Genomic DNA, 24,909 nt, shown 5'->3' on the forward strand with positions numbered 1-24,909 from the left:
ACTTCTAGCGCCGCGTCTCAGTGATGAGACGAAAAGGTGAAAACAACAACAACAAAATGAAACGCGTATGGGCTCTGCCTACCAGCCTGCATATTCGCGGATTTGATCTAAGACTGCTGCAGAATGCAGAAACAGCCGGGAACAGACACTCTGATGCACTGAAAGCGTTAGAACAATCTAATTGAGTAATTAATTCGAGCGCTTTGCTGCGTAGTACCTCACAGTCATGTGCTCGTACTAAAAAAAAAAGCATTTTTGAGCGGGAAACCGTTTAAGAAGCCAATTTTTTTCATGTAACGGAAGATTTCAGTATACCAAGTAATATATCTACAGATCACCCGACGGCAGTCCTGTATTTTTTTTTATACTAACGTTTTTGCTATTGTCAAAAGTGTTCCCTATTGGTTTTCTATGGCAGTCTTAACTGTTCGATGCGACCGATGAAAACAGTTCAAAAGAAAGATTTCGCTACATATCACAAGAATGGACCATTACCTTCAATATTTCCATAAGAGTATCTGACAATTTTGCAGTTTCCAAAATTTTGCACAAGAATGTTGGACATGGCAGCTTTAGTGGGTAGGACTCACCTGCTTATTCATTTTTTATGCTTGTTTGTCCTGTAATTGCTTGGGAGATTGCTATACCAACCATTCTATAGATGGCGTCCGTCGCAAAGTGCACTTTGTTCCTCGAACTTAACAAAGCCCTCAGGCACAAAGTGGCGTGTCACAAAAGAGCCTGAAGGTGACCTGGACCTAGCGGAAAATCCTCCGCGATGGCAGTTTTATACGGCCGTACCCACCCGCCGCTCTATCTGCGCGCGAGTGCGTGCCAACCGCAGCGTGCGGGCCGCCTCACCGCGACGTTCGAGCGTCGGCGAGCTTTATTATTTGGGAAGAAGCGGTGCCATTACTCTGGCGCAGGGTGCAAGCGACCGTACATATCGCCGCGGCGCTTTGTGATTTCTCTTCCACCGGCGCCCTTCTTCATTGAAAGGGCCTGTCAGGGGCGCAGACAGATTGCTGGCCGGTATGTACGCGGCGGCGCAAAATAAGGCCCAGCAGCTATTGTTGCTCGCATCCCCGGCTGTAGGCTAGACGAGAAACACACAAGCGCGCAGAGGGGAAGTAAATGATGTCGCGCAAAAGGTAAATGTAATTATACCAACGCAGCTTCACACAAGAGAGTAAAGCAGAGGAGAAGGGATGTCGCGGATGATCAATTTTATGCTGACCATAGTTCTCTTACAAGAGGGAGAGCATTTTCCATTTGTCCTAAGCACCGGTCGCTGCCTCAGATACGGAGGGGGGGGGGTGCAGATATTGTGCTTGAGGGACTGGTCGGGAAACCGCGAAAAAAATCGCCATTCTTGGGGCGACCTGGCGCTTCTCACCTCCGGACACAAGCGTATACAGACGCCCTCGCCAGCGTCGCCCTGTTCTGTTTGCGGCAGCACGCTATGACCGTCCAAATATGTATTCAGTGCAGAGGGAGAGAGAGAGGAAAGTTCGCTGAAATAGGTCTGAAATAGGTGTGTCTGGCGTATATATGTATATATGCCGTATGCGTATAGCAGAAATCCAGAGCGACTCAACGTTTTGCCTAAATAATTAATTAAATGCCTATGCTGGTTCTTATGCACCGTATAAAGGAGAGCTGAGATATGACACAGGTTATTTTCATTTCGAATTTTGAACTGCACCAAAAAATATATATATATATCGTTACGGTTCTACGAAGCCGAAGTTGCGTATTTCACGTCTACAGCGGCGAACGGTTACATAGACGAGAGATGCAGGAAGGCCAGGGAGAAAAGTAGCGAACAAATCGCAGCACATAGTGAGGCGTCATCATACAAACAAGCGTGCCCAGGAATGTCAAGCGGAGTCTTGCGGATTGCGTCGTGGATCAGAGTTAACATTACTCGCTCGATAATTCAAACGCCCCTGATTAGATGTACAGGGCTGCTCAAAAGTCCCCAGGCCACAGGGTCCGCTTTAGAGCCCTGTAGTGAGGCATTTACCACACCCCCGAGTCGTATACAGTCTCTGGGGGTGAGGAGGAATATTGTGACGAAGACGAAGCTGGCAGTGGCGCGGGACGGAGCGCTCGCGCTAGGCCAGCGGCCATTAAATCATCTCTTGCTCATTGTTCACCACGTCTCATTCTTCGGCTGGCCGCCACGTAACATTTGGTGTGAGGTGCTGGGGTCCCTTCATCGCCATCCTGGTCACGGAGCTTCGGCGTCCTGGGCCTACCGTGGACGTCGGCCGTGAGTACCTGGTCAGCGCCGCACGGCCGTGCCCCAGCCCGCCCGACCTGAACCGACCTTGACGCTCACCCCAGCCCCGTCCCCCGCCCGGACCACACGACACGACGACCCAAGACCCGACGGACCCAAGACCTCACCGACCCAAGACCCTACCGACCCAAGACCCTACTGACCCAAGACCCAAACGTGAAGACACCGTCCCCCTGCCTCTGCCGTTCGGTGCGTCCAGAGACCTCGGCCGTCAGCTCCTGGCACCCTACGGGCCGGATGCTTCGTGGACCGGGACTCATTCTCTCATCTTCCTCATCGTGGCGGCCAGCACTGCACCATCTTCTACATACTGTTCAACCCCCCACTCAAGACCATCGCCATTTCGCTGTCTGTTCGCTGGCCTCCACGTAACAATATCATCCTCTTCCTGATGACTTTGGTGGGTTCAAAGGCGCCGCAAGTGCCCGACTACACTGCTGAAAAGCAGATCCCGTGGCCTGGGGACATTTGACCAACAATGTTAGGCGCCTCGTGTTCCGAACCTTGCCGCTGTGTACGGGGGCGCCCAGCGAGTCTGGCTCAGTGTGCCGACTCGACACCAGAAGTGTTTCGTCAGGTGGCGCTTCCATGCACACCGGCAAGGTGCAGAACACGAAAAGGGTGAAGAGGGGGGGTGAGGCGGTCTCTTACTTTTGCTCACGATAGTACTTCCATGTACCACGTACTGTGAAGTCCTGAAAGCTTGTGTTTCTAAACTGACGAGCGCTCGGACGCGTTCATGCAGGCTGGCACGATACAAGCAACGGTGTTAGGCATGGTGAACTTGGTGGCGGCCACAGCAGCGACGCGATCACAAAGTTCCTTAGTGCGAGAGGCACGACGCGATCAAGCTTCCAGTTACGGTGCAGAGCACGAGCTCGCGGCATCGATCGGGCCGCGGCACGGCCGCGCTTCGACGAAGACGAAATGAGAAAGCGCACGTGCACCGAGATTTCGGTGGCCCGGTTAACCCTAAAGGTGGCCCGGTTAACCCTGAACTCTCCGCAACGGCGTACCTCATATATCCCTCGTCACGTAAAAGGCCATTAATTATTATGTGAAAGCCCCCGCCACGGGGCGCTGCTAATGATGCGTCCTGTTCTAACGCGCGCCGCCTTTTGTATTTTTTTGCTTGGAAACTGCGATGTGCGAAACAAGCCTGGATATGCCCCAAAATGCAAATTATCGCACACTCATTTATTTATTTATTCTGAAAGTGTGCTTAATATACGCCAGCAAAAGCGTTTTTGTTCGGTAATAAAGGTCCGGGACAAACGGGAAAATTTTATTATTGAGGGCGCGTAAAAGTCACGTCCCTCGAGCAAAAGTTCAAAGATAGCAAAGTTTGCGTTCACTTTCGGCTGCTGAAAATGCAAATTAAAGACACAAGTGAAAAGCGCGCAGGCGTGCCCTTGTCATATCGGTTCATTATTCCAGGCCATCCTATACGCGTTTCTTTTGTATTTTTTTTTTTGCGTTTGCTCCACACTAGTAGCATCAAATATGGGAAAACGCGCAAAGTAACGCCGGGCCGGGAATGGCGCGAGGCGCACTTGATGAAAGCTCTCGCTCAGACATATTAAGCAGGTCTTTTCCCGCACACCCAGGCTTTTGAAATCTTGGTTTCTGAGACTTCCCGCTGCGACCGCCACTGTGTATACGCCTTGTTTCCGGCGGGTGTCGTCCTGCGTTATTTCGCGCCTGCTGTCCGCGTCGCGCGGCGGCCCTCGCTGAGAGAATGCCATTTCGAAACGCCATTCGGCACGCGCGCCTAAGGCGTGGATTTCTTTATTTTCTCTCCTCGCGTCGCCTACGCGGCTGACAGCAGCGGACCGGAAAGCAACAGGGTGCGTTTTGCTGCAAAGCGACTTGTTCGCATCGATGAATTTTTGGCTTGCCTCGCGGCTTTTGTCTTTTGCGGGCGTCAGAGGAGGAGGAGGAGGAGGATACGAACGAGGATGACGCGCGAGACGCTGCTGCTCACAAACAGCGCCACCGGCGAGACGGCCTGCGGGTTCGCTTGGCGCATCGCCACGTCGCCCGCGCGCCGGCCAACGAAACTAGCAGGTCGTGCTTATCCTCCTCGCTGTGCTAACATCCGCGCCACGGCCCTGTCCAGGCAAACCCCCCCCCCCCCCCCCCCCCCCCCCCCCGCCCAAAAACACGCAAACGCACGGCCGCGCCCGCATCGCACGGCCGGAGACGACGAAGACAGTTGCGCGGCGGAGGCGCACGTCGACGCTTGCGCGCTCTCCCCACGCGCGAGTCATTGACCAAGCACCTGCGCGACGGCTGCGCAGTCGCGCCGGGCTTGTTTACAGCCGCCCGGTCGTCGTCGTCGTCTCGATGATGCATATGCGCTCTCAAAGGAGGGGCCTCGCTCTCCAAGGAGCCCGCGGTTGCAGCCAGCGAAAGCGCAGCGCGCGGCGAATGCGCGGCTAACGGAGCACGGCGTGCAAATCATGCATCCGTCCCGCGGTAGTACATGGCTCGTCGATTAAGTGTGAATTCTTGTATCGCGCTTGTTCCGCAGAAGGCGAAAGCAAGAATAATAAGGAAGAAGCAGAAGAGGGAGGGCAACTAATGCCTCCCGGTTTTTCCGTTCTGCCATTCGTTCCCGTGTAGTAACATGTACGGCGCAGGGAAGTGCTGCGCGGTCTCCGCCGGGCGAAAAGCACTCGAGGCTGTCATTCGCGAGCCCCGCGATAGACGTCGAGGCACATTCGCCCACCCGGGTGCATCGATTCCACGCGGGGAGACCGCCTCTTCTTGCTAGCGGGGCTCTTGCGCTGTTTTTGTTCCTGAATGTCGTGCATGCGTGCCGTCGCTAGTTGCTTCGCGTGGTCGGAATCGTTTATCTCTCACGCCCGTTTGTCTTTCCCGCCGCGGCGGCGGTGCATGGGCTGGACCTAAACTAGCGGGGACGAGTATGGTGCCGTGCGATCAGCGGCCAGCAATTCGATGAATCCCGTGCGACGTGCAGCGGATGAGCTGCACTGAAAGCACTGGGGCTGCAAAACGAACATGGTATATTTAGCGTTTTCCGCTGCCAGACTTCTCTAACTATTCAGAAACGATTCGCGGACTCTTCCTGCTCCCATCGCCTTCTTGGGCCACGCCATCTCCTTGTAGGACAATGCCACATCTTATGTACTAGTGGTGTTTTATATCTCAGTCCGAGAGTGGAACGGACGTTTTTCTTCTGAACACTTTGTCGAACGTCTCGCTCGCCTGCATATATGCGTCTGACTATAGTGCAGCTGGCAAGTGTCCGAAAAGTGCAATGCGTTTAAAAAGTTTAGTTTTCAGCAAAGCCAACACTCACATTTAGACCTCGGTTCGATGCAAGCCCCAATAAACCGGAATTTCCTCACTACTATGCAGTGAAGCACAGTTCACGACACTCCTCGTCGCCTATAGGAAGCGAAAAAAGATATCAAACGAAAAGTGCGTCGCACTGACACAACCGTGCTGAATAAAAACACTCCGAAGCGCGCGCAAGAGCGACAAAAAGCTGTCCGCGCAGCCGTGCGCCCTCGTACGCGCAAAACCCCGCGGAATATATCAGCGAGCCCCATAGGAAAAACGCCTATAGCCGCAGGCCGGCGGCTTCGCATTTGCATCGAAGGCCGCCTTCGTCAGGCGACAACAGCAGCCTCTGCCACGCCGAGCAAAGTTAATTATTTCCCACCTTGCGCCGCCTGGCTGGAATCTTCGACCCTCAAAGCAAATGAAGTAAAAGCGAGCGAAGGATACAAACACGCAACGAACGTTTTCGTACTTTCGTCGAGCAGACTGCTGACGATGCTTGTTTTATGCTCTTTTTCCCAACTCACTCCGTGCGCCTCTGGCTGACGCACCGGGCGCCGGCAAATCCGAATGCGCGAAGAAATGAAGGAAAAATGCATCGCGCATGCGGGATTTTTTTTTTTCGGCAGCGAAGTCCCTTTTGGAATACTTTTCGGAGGTAGCGCCTGTAGAGAGGGGAAGAGAAGCAGCAGCGAAGTATCCCACCAATATCAGCTCCGTGCCAGCCGGGCCGCAAACACCGAAAAGTGGTTCCTTCCAACGTGGCCGCCCCATGCTATTTTGCGCCGCCGTGGGGCCAGATCAATAGCCGCAAGGATTCAATGGCCTGTGCACGGTTCTGATTACGCCGCGGTGTCCTCATTGCCGAGCTCAGCAATTTCCTCTTCAACCCCTCAGATACGCAGCCGAGGCGGCTTTGAGAAGAAGAAGAAGAAGCAATACGGGGCACAGAGAGACAGGAACGTTGCTGAAAAGCGAGGAAGATGAGAAAGAGAGAGAGAGAGAAGGGGGCTTTTCCTCTATAGGATCGTTCTGCTGACAGCGCCGGGGACATTTAGCTGCCAACGTGACTTCCAGAGAACGAGGTGCTAAAGCTGCCATATGTACACATACGTGATAAATACGGTTCCTTCGCAAGCTGACAGGGATGAATGGTTGAATGACATTTCAGAAAAACGATTTCGCAGTCCATCGTATGCCACAGCGCGAACGATAGGGAAAAACCGACACCCAGGAGCCTTACTTAACGAAACTATCTATATGAGCGCATATTCGCCAACCTTTTAAGGGCTGGAACAGATGCTCAGAAACACTCTAGGGAGATAGAGGGGGGTGGGGACAGTTAGTATGCTCCAAGTTCACGTCCCAAAATTGCGTTCAGACGAATAGAAATGTGACAGTAGCACAAACTAGGGCTGCTGCTGAATAGGTTAGAAACCCTTGCAATAACTGTCTTTACTGGTTCTGAAAAAACGAAAAATGAAAACGAATATAGAACGGCGCGCACCCCCTTCCTCCATTTCCCCAAAGGATAAAAAGGAAAAGAAGAAACCACAGGAAGGTGCCAAGGGTAGCCATTGAACCCGTTTCGAAAGCCACTCAGCAAGACTCCACGCTGTCGCGTCGACTGAAGGGGTTTTGAGAAGCTCCGTTTCTTTTTTTCTCTCTTCTTTTTGCGGAATGATATTTGATATTTATTACTTTTCCGCACAACACCGAGCCACGACAGTAATTAAGCCCCCCCCCCCCCCCCCCCCCAAAAAAAAATTATTTTCAGATCGCTGTACCGGCGAGCATTGAGGGCAGATGCTGTTAACACCGATTTCCGACGAACGGATTTCTCATTTAGCTACTAGATCGCAGTTCGGCGCAACGGCGAGGGGCACTCGTTAAATTTTGGATATTGGGCTCTAGCTTCTTTATCGTTTGCTGGAGTGGGAAGGTGTCGCATTGAAATGAAACCTTGCGGTGCCCTCTCTCCCAGGTTCCCACCGTCGGCGGTGCATTTCCGCCAAGGGCACACTATTCTCTGCATGTTGTTGTGGAAGACTGACGGCGGCTTTTTCGCCTTATACAGCCTAGACACTGCATCACAGGACTTACAGTTGTTTCCCAATGTGAAGGAATGCCTGTATAGGATGCGCACTTCGCGTATGACGAGTAGATCGCTAACGCAGTATATATACGCCGTTGGTGTGATCAAGATCCGCCCTCGTTCTTCTGCGACGGCATGCACAGACAAGTGCTCTGGTGTTAGACGACCATGGCCGTAGATAGGGACTACATCGAAAAGCGATGCGCTCCTGGGAACAAGGGCACTCTAAACTTTCATTTCAACCCGACGGCTTTGAGTTTCATCGCATCATAAAAAAATTAAGTCCCAGCTGAGAGACAGAACTTGTTGAACACAGCCCTCGTACTTCAGCTGGCAAGACAGAGAAGCCTCACACAACCAGTGCCTATATGCAAGGCAGCCCGGCAGCGTATGCGCCATGCTCTAAAGCACGTACGCATTCACAGCGAAAAAACAAACAGACAAAATCGCAAGCCTGGGGACGTGTCTCGCTCTGCTCGGAGTGAAACGGTAATGCAGACACGCGAGTAGCGGACAGCCGTCCGTGAGGAGCTGCCGCTGCTCCGGACGGACGTCCAAACAAATTCTGACGTTCGCACTAAGCCAGACAGGAGGCGCCCCTGATTCGACCTAATGAGTACCTTATTCACTCCCTGCGCTTGCTTTGAAATGCAGATGGCAGAAACCGCGTTCCTGAACACAAATTCTCGTATACGCACGGGTTAGGGGAGAGGGAAAAGAGAGGTTACCTGGAACAGAAAGGTTCGTATTACGTCACAGGAGAATTTTTTTTTTTTTTAACAGAGTAACGCGTACCACGCACAAGAGTTGTGTTGTGTTGGGTTTTATGGCACATAGGGAACTGAGGCCATCATGCGCCAAACACAAGGTATTGTAAAAGTTTTTTTTTTTTTTGAATATTAGATACATGTAAAAAGTCATCCCTGGTGTAAAGGCCTTCATACATTAATATTATCTTTTGAACATGTACACAAATTTTAGAAATGGCTACTAGTAAATGCTTTAAAGGGGGCTGGAGACCTCAGTAGCTATCCTTGGCTGGACAAGGACACTGGTACCATGCACAAGAAACAAACAGCTTCTGCGTCGACAACGGCTGAATTAATTACGTTAGATAAAATAAACGAAATAATAAAGGAGTCGCGAACATTCAGGAATAGAAATTTGTACTGCGCACCGCATGCTAGACATGTATTTTAGATAAATGCTCCATTAACTGAAAAGGAAAGGAGCCATATGCAGACCTCAGTGGAGCGTAAGCTTCGAACGTGAACATTGCTCGGTTCGGGGCGTGTGCCCCTGGCCATTGCCTCGGCGCAGATGCAATCGCTATAGGCGCGCGCGAACGGCCACCGCCGTGTAAACCAGGCGTCGGGGAATGTCGATATCGTGAAGGCCTGCCAGTGACCGCCGCGTGGAGCCGTTGCTCTCGAGATCCAGGAATGGGGGCGTTAAGGTCTGATCCAGGAGAGAATGCGGTACCGGAGCAGGCCGCGGGGCGGAGGCGAAGTTGTAGCTCAGAGCAACCCCGCCGCGTTTCAGAAAGTGTGGCCGCCCGAGTGGGGCCCATTCAGGAGGAACGAGCCAATGGTTCGGGCAAGAAAGAAAGACAAGCGGCGAGGGGAGATGATCCGGCTTGTGTTTCAACATCGCCTCGGCGGGGCGCAGGTCTTTCGAGCGCTTCGTTTTGAGCTCACGGGAAGAAACAAACAAACAGTCCGCCTCTTTATCTGTCTCTCTTTCTTTCTCTTATACTCAGTGCCACTGGCCGGGACCTTTATTTTTATTCCCTTTTCCGTCCCTCGGTATTATCTGTCTCTCACTCTCTTTCGAGAGAGAGAGAGAGAGAGAGAGAGAGAGGAGCCACGATAATGCAACCTTTTCTGAACCTGCCAGCTTACAACATTTGGTCCGCCTTTCAAGTCAGCTGCTTTTGTTGGGCCTGCTGTATAACTGACGCATCCCCGACGAATGTTGACACATGTATTTTTTCCCGCTGCAAACAACCGTCTTTGCACTTTTCATATTCCTGCACGCATCAACCGTCGACTCCAATTTACAATTTCAATGACTTCTGTTTGAATAAAAGAAAACGATAACAATAAAAACACCGCTGCCTGACCTTTATCCAAGATGCCCCTGCGAAGCAGCGACTGCCGGCTACGCAACGCAAGGCTGTACACTCCCCGTCAAAAGTAAATAGAAGGTGACTTTGTCAACAAAATTTAATTTCTTTAAATCTAAAGCGTAATGGTCCATGCTTGTTGGTGCACAGTGCAATTGGCAAATTCACAATTAGGCTGCACATATGTATTCAAGGATGCATGAACTGGGGGGCCAGTGATTAAATTTTTTCGTGAATATTGCCTTCCATTTACTTTTGACGCCACTTGTACGCAGTCCCGCCACAAGCGAGCATGGCGCCAACCTCAAACTGATAATCCCGCGTCTCTGACTGTGTCCCAGTTTACGCACTAGCGTGTCCGTTGTCTTCGCTGTTTGCGACGGGGTTAAAACAGGTTAGAATCAGCTCCAGCGCTGTTGTGTGTCCGTAACTAAAACTGTGCGCCTCGACTGCCCGTTGCAGTCTACGGTGGCGGTCCTAAAGTTACAGGCAGATTTAGAAGCCGGCCAAGGTGTGAGACTTCTTTTCTGCCCGAAAGGCGGGTGTATTGTATGCCTCCTCATCTTACTAGGAATTGAGAAACCGGTGCAGCTCACTAGACGTGTCCTCCACACACCATCCGTTTCCAGGGCGGTTTCGTCCCGAGCACCGGTGTAGGCCTGGACACTGGCCGGGTATGTCGCCGAGACGATAGCGGCGAGTCGCGCGGCCAGTCGTAAAGTCTGAAGAGGAGGCATTATGACCGGCGTAGGAGCGATGAAGGCGACCTTTATGGCCCTGGAGGATCGAATGCATTCCACGCGCGAGCGCCCCTTGGTAGTCTGCACAGGCCCGCCGCGCAGCGCTGGGCGTTCAAGAGCTGCGCCATGGCCGTGACCCAAAAAATCCGCCGTTGCGTTGGGTCCCCTATAATATAGTGCCGGTCGGAGAGCGCATTTGCGCATTGTGGCTTATGGCTTATGTTCTTCGGCGTGCATGCGCACATGGGCGTACTTGCACTCCTCGAGGAACGGGGGAGAGAGCGGAGAGGCTGTTCGCGTCTCAGCGGGACTTTTCCAGGGCGCCTTATAGCAGGTTTTCGCTCGTGCAGGCGTCCGAAAACACCCGAGCGGAATTATTACTCGGAAAGACTCGCAAAGTTCGCGATCAACGTGTGTTGTTGTATAGCGCGCTCGCGTGACTATTGTTTACGATCTGTAATGATGAATCACACTGGCGCGCTTGTTTATAGCCGCTATGTAGATTGCTTGAGAACGCGCTGGCGTGACCCAACTAGCGGCCTTGGTTGAAGTACACTGAAAACACTTTGCGTGAGAGAAAATGTTTTGAAGCGGCGTGAAACAAACCCGGCCAATCCTGGATTTTTAACAACTTCATCGTCGGTGGAAAACGTGCATGGTTGCGTGCCTACCCCCCCTTTTGCTTTGAAACTCGCTTCACGTATAGGTGCGCGGGATATGCTCAAACACTAACGATGTTTACGGCCCACTTTTATGGGCCCTTTTGAGGAAATGCGCGCCGGAGTTTAGGCTCGAAAGCCTTCTCCTCTCCACCTCTCCCAAGAAAACAAAGAGGAAAACTGTCGCCTAGAAAGACTACACTTTCTGAGCGCAAGTGTACAATAAAGCATAAAACAAAATGTGGCATGATTAATGTACAGCAGTAAAGCGCAGACAAGCTGCGTTAACAGACGCTGCTGCGTAGTTTCGGTCTTGCGCGCACGTGCGACGTATACGTATACGTACCAAAGCGACTCATTTTTCTCCGCGTCGAATAGACCTTGGTCTTGACTCGCGCGCTTCATTTCTTAGGATTGCTGCAGTTTTTTTTTTCTGCCCCCTGAAATTGCGAGGCCTTTACAGGAAGCATCCGATCAAATTTAATATATTCGAAAACCTATGGCCCGGCTTCGACTCTATTTGACCGTGTCTCAAACACTGCCTTTGCAAGAGCCATCACGCCCGTTCTTCTTTTTTTTTTTAATCGGCAGTAAGACGCCATTGAATGAGACGGTGTGCAGTGTCCGTGTCGCACTGTATGAGTGAGCGTACGTGCGTTGGCAATGCATATCTGCGACGCTGTGCATGACTCGCAAAAACAACAACAAAAAACATAATGGGCATTTGCGGAAACCGCAGCGTGTCTGACAACGACAGTTGGCGTGCAACATTGCGATATGGCTACACGATCTGTTTCATTTATACAAGCGATTCTCTGCTTCCATTTCCGTTGTGGCTTCGCACAAATGCCCGACGATTTTTCTCCTTGCAAGTATTCAACATTAGCACTTGAACATTAGGCCCTGGCCACGGCACCTGGGATTCTGCGTGCGCGAATTGGGTAGAAACTACCGCTAATAAAACGCTCTGCGGCTTTCTCCGCCACGCACGGGTGTGTTTTGCGAAAAAAAAAATCGTTCAGATACACACCGTTCTTTTGTAGAAAATAATGCCTTCGAGATGGAAACATACGAAGACGGGACGAAAGACAAGACACGAAAAACGAGTGCTAACTTTCAACTGGCGGCTAACTGCATGATCTGTAGCATAAACCGTATTTACCCGAGGGTAACGCGCCACCCGATTCTAACGCGCACCTGATTTACGTGACCGAACAAAAAAAAAATAACTTGCAGGCTGGTTAACTAATATTGAATAGTGAACTTGTTAACCATTACCGTTAGGCTCCTTAATTATTCAGAGACGTGTTGCCTACCAGAATTTCTGAAACGCGGTTACCATCGGCCCTGTGGGCCAACAAATTTTGGCTACATCACGCCGCCAAAGTACATGCGCTTTCGAGAAGCTTGCAGGCGAAGCAACCTCTCCAGTGCACGTAACTCGTTGAAATAGTCAAAATTTGTTGGGCCACAGCGCCGAGGGTAACCGCGTTTTCGAAATTCTGAAAACTGATACGGATATTACTTACGGTGGGCTACACGCTTCTCAATAGTTAAGGAACCTAACAGTAATATTTAAAAAGTTAACTATTCAATATCAGTTAACCAGCCTGCTAGTTAGTATGTCTTAGCTGACTTCTGAGGTGTTACACCGCTGACAATGCTATGCAAAAATGCGCGCTCTTATAACTCAAGAAGGCTATTTAAAAAAAAATGTGTAAAGTCTTAGGTGGAACACCATGTATATTTTCCCGTTCGCGTAATCTTATACGCTTCCACGATTTCTGTTGTTAGCTGATCGCTGTGGTTTTACAGAATCATGGTCTTCTCATAGTGTAGACTGCAAGGTTGGTTACAGTCACACGCCTTGCAGTGGGCCGCGAGATGTCTTTCCGTACCACTGCGTCACTTTGTTGCTGCGTTCTGTTAGGCGCACATGTATACATCTGCCGGACTGGCCAATGTAGGACTTTCCATATCCACTTCAGTCACGAATTAGGATCCTGTCGAACAAAACCTTCCACATTTCGCATTTTTGCAAGAAGCATGACTAGACAGCAGACACAAACATTCAACCCTCCGTCATCAATTGCGTAATTTCTGTCGGGCCCTAATATCTCCTCGACGCGACTCTGCACTGTTTTCCAGATGCCAATTTCTGTAAGAAGTTATTATGTAAACAATTCAGATAGTTTTAGCTCTTTTCACAAAGTCGGAGCGCGCAAAACAAACTAACGAATACGTTCCGAAGCCACTGGCGCTTACGCAAAACGCGATGCGTGTATCTTCAAAATAGATTTTTTTTTTCGTTCATTTCGCATGCCTGACTTATAGAATGGTTCAACGTGGTTTGTCGTAAAGGGTTAAAAATATAAGCCCCAGCCATTCGCTGCCCATTATATCTCTGCAGCAACCGAAGCGGGCACAAAACAGGTTGCGTAAACGTCTGTGTATACGCCGTGACTGAAGGGAATACGATAGTGGCATTTGTACACAACACCCTGCCGATAGGGGATGTAAACTTTGTTTAATGGTACATTCGGGCTCGCGCTTTCTTACTGGGAAGCTCAATTCGCACAAACTCGGGAGTCTTTTACGGGTTGAAAACGAAACATTGACATGTGGTGATTGCCCAACCTTCTTCAGATTATCCGAAACTTTATGCAAGTAGGGATCCACAGTGACCCATTTCTTCTTCTCTTTGCTCGTCGCTCAAGCATGACACTACCTCCCTTCTGCGATGCAGGCTTTCAGCAACTGAAACTAGAACACGTCTCGGATATGCCGCAGGTTCTAAACATGCCATCTGCATTTGAATGTTTTCTTCAGTTACATGCTAGCATGACTTGCAGGCAGTGTTTGAAAAGAAGCAAAGCACAATACTTCTTTTAAGAAGCTTTTAGTTCGCGGTACTATATGGCAAAGGAGGCTTGCCGGCTCTGCTCGTGCACCCAACACAAGCGATCATTTTTAAAGCGTTCCCGCAAATCTGAAAACCTTACTCTGTCCTGCTCGGGTGATTCACAGGTGAAGGTCAGCGGGTGAAAATAGGTGTTAAACCAGTCTAAAATACGTGCCGGATTCTGCCTTCTATTTTCTTTTTCATTTCTATGTTTTTTTAGACGTCCGACGTGCACATATATCCTCCTGATAATGCAAAAAACCGCCAGTTGAAAGTTAGCGCTTGAACTTCGTCTTTTGCCTCCTGTCCCGTCTTAGTTTGAGCGCCATGTTTGCATCTCGATTATGAATCCCCAACTTTCCCAAACTTAACTCATTCTCTTCTTAATATGAAACCGCCGCACGCTGCGCGGACAACACATCCGACGTTTTATTTTATCTGACACTTTATTTTTTGTGTTCGGGGTAAGTTAAAAATCTCGTCGCGCACCATACGTGAAGTTTCAGCAGTACTGTTCGGTTCGTGGTCCGCACCGCTGTCAGAATGCGAAAATTGTGAACAACGAAGTATCCTGCGCGAGTCTGACTTCTCCCAAAGCACAGAAGCCTGCAGCGGCCTCCGCTTTATTTTCCTTCCTCTCTTTTATTCTAGAAAGCGTTCGTACAGCGCTACCATAATCATCCCGTTAGAGCCCATTGTCAACATCACGCGGCACGACTTTCGATGGGTGCCCAGGTCACGTTTATTTACCCAGAAACAAGCAGCGCGGTTTCATGCGATCTACACGCAGGACGCCTATCCACGATGTCCTTCGGCGGCGCAATGGCATCTGCGGACTCGCACGCAAAGCCTCCCCACTCTTGGAATAAAACGAGCCCATCGACGACAAGCGGTCTCTCACATGGGCGTTCGTTTTCCAATGCGAGTGCAAGAGAGAGGGGGGCGCGCGCAGTTCCTCCATGCGACCCTCGGGGCTGTCGCGCGCCATCCCGGCCGTGCCGCGCGCACGAACAAAAAAACCCGGATCTCCATTGTGCGCTAGATGTGCGCTCCTTGCGAATATCGATCCCGGCGGCCACCGTGCCTGGCGCATTGGCGATGCCCCGAATATTGAAAAGCAATATTTGTCTTTGGGCGGCGAGCAAAAATGTGCCGAGTTTTGCTGCATCTATGGCAATGATCGGAAGAATTCGCGCACGCGAATATTGCGCGCATCGATCGTTTTGTTTTTGCCCCGGCCTGAAACTCCGCACACTTGAAGAGTTGAGGCCCTCGCCGCGCCAGCGTTGCGGGGGATCACACGCGATCTGGACGAATGGGCTGACCCGCTCGGCGGTCAGTCGATACGGGCTGTTGTACTACGCTTTGCGTAATGAATGTCTGATCGTATCGCTCCTTTTTTTCTCTCTCTCCCTCTCTCTCAAGCCGCAACGTCGGCGAGTGCAAACAAAGACCCGTGTCTCCGCGCCTGTTTGCACGACTGAGACAAAACGTCGGTGAGGGGCACGTGGTACTGTTTTGCGTTTACTCTTTGCGACAGCTTCGTCGCGCAGCTATCGGAAATTGATTTAAGAAATCTGTTTGCGTCTATAAAGAGTTCCTTAGCCCAACAAGGACCCCGGCGACGTTAACGAAATTAAAGCTATCAAGTACCAGCTCATAGGCAAATTCGTTATACCCCTGGACAGAAAGCGATGAAGATGTATTGAAAAAAAGAAAAAAAAAGGATATGCTCTAATAAAGGTATCTGGAGCGACTTCGCACTGAGCGCCCTCGGTTAATGCCTAAACATGTGCTGTCATCCGTCTGTCATAAGTACTGCATTAACAGACACCGCTACAATGCAAATTAAATTTGCGCCGGACGTCTGTGTATACTCTGCGATCAGAAAATAGATGTTAGAATAAGGCATCGCAAGCAACACTGTATAAAAGCACTAATCAGCCTCCAGAGGCAAAAAAATTATTGCGTGCTTTCTACACAAGTCTAGATCATGAAGTTCTCCGACAGCAGGTTACTTCACGGCTTTTAAAAAATAAAACAAGCGAACAGAGTACCACTAATACGCGTAAGAGTCGAAGGAGGAGGGCAAGTAACACCTGTTACCAGCCTTGCGCTCCCTCTTCGTCCCTCTATTTGTCCCGCTGCTTAGTGTGTTTATTTGCACGGCGATCAGCGAATGCTATCAGTCCGCAGTGCTCGAGCTGGGCTCCGCGAAAGCATAATGCGTCCACTCGGCCTTGTTGTTACCGCCGATGATATGCCGATAAACAGCACTCGCTCGTATACAGCCTCGCCCTCTCAGTAGGGATTCGGTCCATTTTCGGCATCTGGAATTAGCAGGAAGGGCGTGTTTGCGACCATTCCAAACCATGGATTACGGGGCAAAGCCTTGGGACGCTTGCATTCGGAGGTGGTGTCTCGCTGTAACGGCGTCGTTACATTCGCCAGCCAGAACAAGGGCTGTTTTCAAACAATGATCCGCACTCCGCGTTAGGAGAGCTCCGCGGTCTCTTATCGGCCCCACTGCAGAGCCGCAATGTGGGTTAGGTTTATGAGGCATTATTCGCGCCGTTGCCTGTACTCGCGATCGACATGCACTTACCTCGCCGCACGGCAGTAACGTAAGTACGGAGCTTCGGTGTGGGGCGCTTCAACAAAATAAGAAAGAATGACAAATTACGCGCACGAAAAGTTAAACGAACATGAGTAAAAAAAAAATAGATGAAAGAAGCGGGAACTGAACTCTCGCAGCAGGAAAGAAAAAAAAAAGATGAAAATTGGGAACAGAAAAGCAGGCTGTCGGTTAATGGTGAATCGAGAGCCTTCCTTGTCGAGCAGCAACGTTGGCCGATGGTCGTGCAGCGAACCATGCTGAGGGTATTCTTCTGGGCCGAGCAACATGCAACCTTGGCCAACGTCGAGAGAAGGAAAAAGCGAAATTTTCTACCCTGCTTCTCTTTTGCTGCTCGCCGGGGTGGTGTGCGGGACAATGCTCGAGACAGTGGCAGCGATCAGTGTCTTCTGGGGCGACAAGGCCATGTCCTCCTGGATAGGATGACCGAGGGAAGGGAGGGAACAAAACGGCGCGCGCAGGGCGGCACCGCCGGGCCGGCCCGCTGAAAACAACGAGCGCCCTCCCCCTTTTCCTTCTTCTTCTCTCTACGCAGGTAATAACCGAAAGCATGATTGCAGTTGACAGCACAGTCTCGCACAGCGGAGCTACCCGCCTCGCCGCCTGGCGATGGACGCGGCAAGCGCGGAAAGGATAACATGATTCTGTAAGTCGTAGAGCAGTTGTTGCGCAGTCTGAGCGGTCCGGGAAGCGCTTCCCTCCCGAACCCTCGAGAACGACTTGGCTGCCGGCCAAATCGCCGCGTTCACTCGGTACAGGCGCCCCTTCATCGCCCCTCGCTCGAAAAGACACGCATGCTTGTTGATTCGAACGGCGCTGTATAGAAACGATCTCAGGCTGTGCGCGATTTTTCAGCGCCAGAATGGCGCGGCTCTTCCAGCGACTCCCCGTGCACGGAAAGAAAGCGGGTGCTTATGTCGGGAGGAGTACCGCGCGGGGCCTTTTCGTGGATGAGGAATATCGTTCCCTTTTTCTGCGTAGAGGTCTCGTTGGTCGACACTGTGAACTTGAGGTGAGAACAGGCTCGATTCTCTTGCGGAGCGCTTCTCTTTGCACCATTTCGCTGTACAGCTCGAGCTGAAGCGTCTGTTCCGAGTAACGACAGTGAAGGATGCACGTTAACGGAACAAATGTCAGTCATTAGCGTTGGTGGTCACCTAGCGCGAACGGAAGTACATTTTCGTCCTAATAATTTTACTAACCAGCAAAAATTGCTCAGGTGGCTTTTAGAATGCTCGACACACACACTCGTAGATTCACATAAGAAGCAAAACAAATGGCACCATTTCCGCAAATACAAGTTTATCCAGCGAATTTTAATGCAATAGCGTTAAGGACCCTCGTTCTGCGAAAAATACGGCGTCGTCGTCGTTGTGAAAGAAAAACTCCCGGAGAAGCAACCTAGGTGGACAACCTGGGTCACGTGACCTTGAGGCGCCATCACAACCTGCCCACCCGGATTGTGAGCAAATTGACTATCGTGGCAGGTGGCAGTTAAATTAATGACTGGTCGCTCGCGAAGAGCAACCTGTATCGCAAGAGCTCCACCGGTGGCAGCGCTTGCCAACGCAGGGCAGTAGGGAATCGCTTAACCGCTGCACTACTGCACCAGGAGTAGTATGAGGACTACCAGCGATCTATGAAGGCCAAGCAGAGAATGACCAGTTGTGTATGTGGGCACTAATTAAGCCATTAACGTTATCGTGTCACACCCTTAAGGCGAAGCCTAAGTGTCCTCTCCAATTTTTAGGCGGCGGCGTATACAGCTCGTTCGGTCGAAAAGCCGTAGGCGTCGTAGTTGTCGGCACCGCGCGTCGGAAAAATCGTATACCATGCCAACCGTTTGCCGCAGAATGTTCCGGATGGTGTCATACGATTCAGCGTTAGAGCCTAGCTTGCGGCAGGAATTCGAACCGGCGACCTATAATCGGGGGCTGCGGACCGAGATATGTGAGACAGTTACTTCGTTATTTCCTTTCCTCAAATCCAGTTTTCATTTCCTTCATTACCGCACCTCTTTCTCTATTTTTTTTTCCACTCCCACCTTCCTCCCTTCCCTTACGGAGCGGCTCGGTGTCCACCGAGATGTGAGACAATTACTGCACCATTTCCTTTCCTCAGAAATGCGTTGCGTTCAAAGGTGTTTCCAACGGGCAAGGCGTCGCGCCGAACGGGCGATGGCGTTCCGTGGACTCCCTGGCAGCGCTGCAACACGCTGTCTCATTCCACTGTTAAAGGCGAAGCTTAACTCCAATTTTTCTAACGCATTGCACGAAGCGTGCGAAGCCTCAAAGGAAAACAAGACGGCGGTCCCCTTACGTACGTTGAGACCGACTGCTATCGCGCCAACTTGTGCGCGTCAGCTGAAGGGTTGATAAGGCAGTGCTGTAGGGCACGGAACGTTTAGTGTACGCGTCCCCGCTATGGACATTTCGAATTCTCACTTTGTTCAAAGCGCGGAAAACATTCTGCAGTAAAGCTATGCCATTACATCAAGCGATTTTTGGTCTGTCTTGCAGTTCTACAACCGTGAGACTTTTCACTCCTGGGCGTGGAACGTTAACTAATGAGTTAGTCTGTCATGAGGTAAAAATGCTTGTTGCTATTGGCAGTCGTCAAAAACGTCGCCTTAATTTTTTCAGTGATGTATCTATATATATATATATATATATATATATATATATATATATATATATATATATATATATATATATATATATAAAAGTTTTTTTAGCGACTAATTGGCTCACGTTCTGTGGCACATATTGCATTAAGAACAAAGCTAACCACTTCCATGTTCATGTCATAGGACTACTCTCCGTCTAGAAGAGCCACCGAATAAAAATGCAGGCCATAGTCATCGTTTAATTCCGTATGTTACCGCATTCATTGTCGAGTTCTTTTTTGCGGCTATTTGGGCTAGTCAAGCGCTGTCTCGCGGGTTTTTTTTCTCGCGCAGTGATGGGTTTTCTTACCAGCAAACTTAATTTTACGCCTGTTTAATGCAAACTTTCTCTTTTGTAAAATAGTAAGACAAAGAGTACAGGTGCGTTCTGTCTGGGGCAAACCACTCTTGCGTGCTCCCTACGCGTTTCTTTCACCCCTCAACATCCTTCATGCCATTGACATGCCGTTCGATGCGCCATAACAGTCCCAGAAGATACGTGCCACCATTGTCCGGTCTCTTCTCGTGGAAAAAAAGGAAAATGAGCCCACCGGCGGGCCTCCGTCGCTGATCAAAAGACGCAGCGCGGTGACGCATCGGGACCGGCACCGCCAGCGGCGTTGTACGAGCTTCAGTGCGCCGTGTCCCGGTAGCTTACAGCACGCTATAGCGATGCGGAGAGCAGGGAGACAGGCTCGCAGAGAAAAGGCAGCTTTCATACAGGGGTTCTACAGAAAAGAAGTTGGCGTGCACCCGTGAGGGAACTCGCCGCGTTGGTCCAGTCGAGGAAGAAGCTTCGTGTCTGTTTTGTTCCGTGGCTGGCCTTTGCAGCTCGGAATAGGCCCCGGGATCGGCTCGCGGTGACCTCGATGTCGTAGTCGATAACGGCCCTTGCCCGGGATCTCCTAAGGGAAACTTCGCCCTGCCATCGTTTATTTTGCGCAGTGTCCCAGCTTTTTTCGGTTTTTGTTTTTATATTGCCAGTGATATCCGCACATCAGGCCCTTCAACCTAGCTTCATCACGAAAACAACATTTCATATGCTACATTTAGGCCAGTGTAATGCTAATGCTATTAGCATGAGTGAATGATCATCTGATAATCATCTTTGGCAGCAGGGTTATATATTTTCTGAGTTGGGTCGCAGCTTTCCCATTTCCTGTCCCCCGCGTACATGTAAGAGGTCTTTCAGTGTATACATTATCTGCCGCTGCGTAAGCACTATAATGTTCGAACGTTGGCTGGAGACACATTGTTGCAGCTATCAAGTGAACAAATCACCTAGCAGGCAGATGTATTGCTTAAGCTGTAAGTAATGAAATACCGTTGGAATTTATCTCGGGCCAAAATAAGGACCATTGTACGGAATAGCGTGGTGCTCCAGCGATAGTATCTCGCAATCTGCCGAGGTACAACTGCAGCGGATGGCACTTCGATTAGTTTACGACATGCTTAGTGGAACTGCGTGACGGCAACCTAAAGGTAGCTCGACTGAACAAGCGGCAGTTACCGAATCAATAAGGGGGCTGAAACCTGGCACCAAACGGCTTTCCGATGGAGGTTCTTAATGGTCTAAACTTCTTTTGCCCCCTTAGTATTTCTTTTTCTTTAACGAAAACTATATGTTGTTAGAGGTATTAAAAACTGGTCAAACTGACAGAGGATGGACATTGAAAAACTCTGGGCACTCAACGCACTGGTCGTTCAGACAACATTTCGTTAAGCACTTTGAGCTGGTCGGTTCATCACGTGGAAAGCATGAAAGGGAAGGGGGCTGCAGGCAGGTTCAGCATTGAAATGGAAGCTGAAAAGCTTTTTTTTTCTTTAGAATTAGACGAGGTTCAAGGATTAGAATGCATGAAGAATGTATGACGCTTGTGTACGTAAAGCATTCCAAGTTTTTTGCGGTTGCATTTAAGGCGGTGATGTAATCGCCGATAAAAGCCGCGACGGTGGGCAAGCTTCTCCTCACTCCTATGTGCTGTGCGAAAAAGCTCAGTGATGGCGTCACATTGAGTAAGATTTCAGACTTCCGGTGTCTTCGCCCACCCATTTCCGTGTCTCATCGAATGCCGCCGAGCAACACTCGACGATCTTTACCGTCGATGGCATTTGGTTTCTTCTTTCGAGCGAGCGTTCCTGCCTTGGAAATGTGCCGCCCCGACATTATGATGCCATCATGCGCTCCCCTACACTCCGCTGCGCACTGCAGAGACTCCTGAACGCAGTGGCAGTTTTATTCGGCGATTGCGTCATCATTTAAAATGCTAGCACAAAAAAAAAACACTTTGCGTGCTTCCCCTGAAATTTTGACAAATTCGATCCCTTTAAGCTCGTCGAATTCTCTTCGGTTTCCTTTTAAATGCGTTGTTGCATGCTTTTGCAGCAGTTTTTTTTTTTTTCGAAGAGTCGAAGATTGAAAATGAAAATGAATATTGGTTTTGAGGAAAGGAAAGGATGCAGTAACTGTCTCCCATTCTCGATGGACACCTCAACTGCTCCGTGAGAGAAGCGATGAAGAAGGGAGTGAAAGAAGAAAGAGATAAAGAGGTGCCGTAGTGGAAGGTTCCGAGATAATTTCGACCACCTGAGGATTTTTAAAACGTGCACTGACACCGCACAGCACAAAGGCGGCTTTTGCTTTTCACCTCTATCGAAACGGAAAGATTGCCCGTTCGATATCTCTCGTTTTGGCGCGCGCCATCACAGTTGTGCAGTTCTCGACTTTACCGAGTTGTAAAGAGAAACGCTTCCAACTCATTTTTCCTTCTTGAGTCGAATAACTCAGTCAGTCACTCGCTCAGTTGATGAGACCAGTTCGTATGTCGTATTCATGACCGTCTTTGAGACTTATACGTAAATTGTAGATGAACAGTTGAAAAGACATCACGTTATCTTTTGGTCCTTTTTTTTCCCCCTTTTTACTCAAGTGTAGCCATTGACGCTTTTGTTTTCCTCTTGTGAGATACCCATTTGACATTCATGTTACTTCTGTGAAAGAGACCATGTATAGTGGGCCAATGCTGCTGTTGTGAGTGGGGCAGTCGCCTCGTCAAGCTGCTGGCAGCAGCAGCTTTTTGTGGCTGCTCCATCCTTGTACCTTGTACGAAGGAAAATAAAATTTAATTTGATTTGATTTGATATTTACCACACACACTGTCAAACCCAGATATATCCAAACCGGCAATTTCGAATTATTGGATATATGGAATGCATAGGCTATTCCCTTGAACACCCTGTGTAAAGTATAGGAAAGTCGCGCAGTATACCGAACTCAAATTTCTCCTCTCGTTCGATATATTGAAATGTGCGCCGCTCCCCTGTAAGTGGCGTTTCTCCTAACGACGCTCTTCGACCAGTTTTCGCACGCGTAGAGTGGTCGGCTGCGCGGCCTCGGGCACCTACTGGCAGCACTATAGCGCTGTGAAACCGTATGACGACGTGAACTTAGGGAGTGCTTGAGAGTGGCCGCAGGTATCTTGTACTCATTTTTCCACGCAACATTTCTGTTATGCGGTGAAGCCAGCCTAACTAGCTAAAGGCTAGCGGCAGCTCTCACCCGGCGTACTTCTCTTGCTTCCCTGGCGGAGGCGTTGCGGCACCCAACTGCACCCTAATTTCAATGAGCAATTATTCCATCTATAGTGCACTGATAATAGGATCAGACACATTATGACAGACAGTGGCTGGTTCCACAGAACCGTCAATTGTGGCTTCGACGCGAATTAGGCTAGCCCTACCAACGACGAGCGAGCAGTGCCACGCTGCACTGCCATCACTCGGGCAGCCCTTCGCTGCAAGATACGCATCACTAGCGCAAGTGCAATGTATTGTTGCTTCTTGCTTACGGATAAGCTTATCTATTGCTATTTTATTGATAAACTGAAAAATCTCATAAAACGTTTTGAATCAGCATTGTGCTTTGAGATATGGAGCGTAGAAAATGCGCATTTGACAGCTGTTAAAGTTCGCTTTCCCGCGCTACTTATTGATAAAATGCTGTCGTTGCCTGGGGTATCGTCATGGGAATCACCTCAGCATCATCTAGGTCCTAAAATATGTAGACTGTGTCTGCATTTGATTCAAGCGATGACCATTTTATCAATGTGTAATGTGAGACAGCCAACTTGGAAAGATTTCACAAGCGGTTTTTTCGCATGCACTGCCTCGAAGCACGATACCGATTGTGAAATTTTGACAACTGTGCTCATCTTCAATTCTGATAGCCTTCCATTTCGCAATACAACATTGCACTCTAAGACTAAAACTAAAAAAAAAAAGTTAATCAGTTCATGTTAGTTAATTATTAATCTCTTCATTGCACTCGATCACGTAAATAATGTCCTCCTTAGTGTAAAGTCAAAATACAGAGACCGCACCCAAGTCTCTTTCACCGCTTTTAAAAGCGATATAGTTACTAAATAATTTGAACCACCCGGTGTGTCAGGCGATGTGATCAAGTCAAAGGGGACGTTCTTGAATAAAATCAGCATTCAGCAAAAGGTGGCTACCTTGACGTTTTTTTTCTTTTTCTCATTGGTCTTATGAATAAAAATAGCTACCTGAGGCAGTCAGGCGGTCACTCCAGCGGAACGGGTCATGATAATCGCGTTCAACTACTTGTGCACAATGACTTCCCAAACGACGCCACAGGAGCTCAATCTGTTGATACGTTGGTGCCGAAGTTCGAATCTTATGTCCTGTCCCTGCACCAGTAAGTTATTAGCGTTGCAGTGTAAGGTGCTGATAAGCATTAGAGTGTTAATTCTGGTATGGTCTACTTTTTGTTGCGAAAGCAGCACTACGCGAGTCGCCGAGCCATTTCGCGGAGCTGACGAAAGGCCATACTGCGCATGCGCGAAGAACAGTGACGTCACATGGCGCACAGCTGGCGCGCCGCCTCCGTCGCTGCGCGGTTTGCCGCCGCGGCGCTCGCCAGTTGCGCATGCGTAGTAGCGGCGAATAGCTAGCGTGCCGGGGCCGCCGCCGCTGCCGCGCGCTCTCCACCGCCTCTCTCTCTCTCTCTCTCTCTCTCTCTCTCCTCGTTGCTTTCGCAATCCTCCAGGTTTAACCAGGGCTAAACCGCTGCCAATTTTTGTCGATGATCCCACTTGTGTTTCTGCTGCCACCGTGGTTGCCCCGTGGTTACGGTGCTCGGCTGGTGACCCGAAAAATGTGGGTTCGATTCCGGCCGCGGTGGTTTCATTTCGATGAAGGCGAAATGCTAGAGAGTCGTGTACCGTGCGATGTCAGTGCATGTTAATGAACCTCAGGGGGTCAAAATAATACGGAGCCCTCCACTACGACGTCTTTCATAGCACCTATCGCTTTGGGAAGTTAAACCGCATAACCCAGAAAACCACTTGTGCTTTAGAACTGGTGCTGCCGGCTTTTCTTTCTTTGTTTGTTTTTTCCTGTTAATGTTGCTGTTTTGAAGAGATTTCCTCTGCTTGTGTGCTAGTATATTCTATTCA

General features: G+C 49.9%; 1 protein-coding gene and 1 long non-coding RNA gene across 6 annotated transcripts in view; one reads left to right on the forward strand and one right to left on the reverse strand.

Moving 5' to 3' along the window:
- The window catches only part of LOC149350334 (uncharacterized), a 183,446-nt gene that overhangs the window by 141,875 nt on the left and 16,662 nt on the right, over positions 1-24,909 (reverse strand). The window lies entirely within an intron of this gene.
- LOC149350335 (uncharacterized) overlaps positions 1-24,909 on the forward strand; it is a 165,326-nt gene that overhangs the window by 118,752 nt on the left and 21,665 nt on the right. For 2 of the 5 annotated variants that reach the window (XM_089579358.1, XM_089579357.1), the window contains exon 2: positions 17,306-17,416. The exons of 2 other annotated variants lie outside the window; for them this stretch is intronic. In XM_089579358.1, the coding sequence (XP_089435484.1) occupies positions 17,409-17,416 (8 nt within the window). In that variant the 5' untranslated portion in view covers positions 17,306-17,408. Of the gene's footprint in view, positions 1-17,305; positions 17,417-17,446; positions 17,783-24,909 lie in introns of those variants that run through there. One more of the 5 variants, XM_089579354.1, reaches the window with a different exon arrangement.

The sequence above is a fragment of the Amblyomma mixtum genome, chromosome 3, assembly GCF_055824585.1.
Source record: "Amblyomma mixtum isolate Tamu chromosome 3, ASM5582458v1, whole genome shotgun sequence".
In the NCBI taxonomy this organism is placed as follows: Eukaryota; Metazoa; Arthropoda; class Arachnida; order Ixodida; family Ixodidae; genus Amblyomma; species Amblyomma mixtum.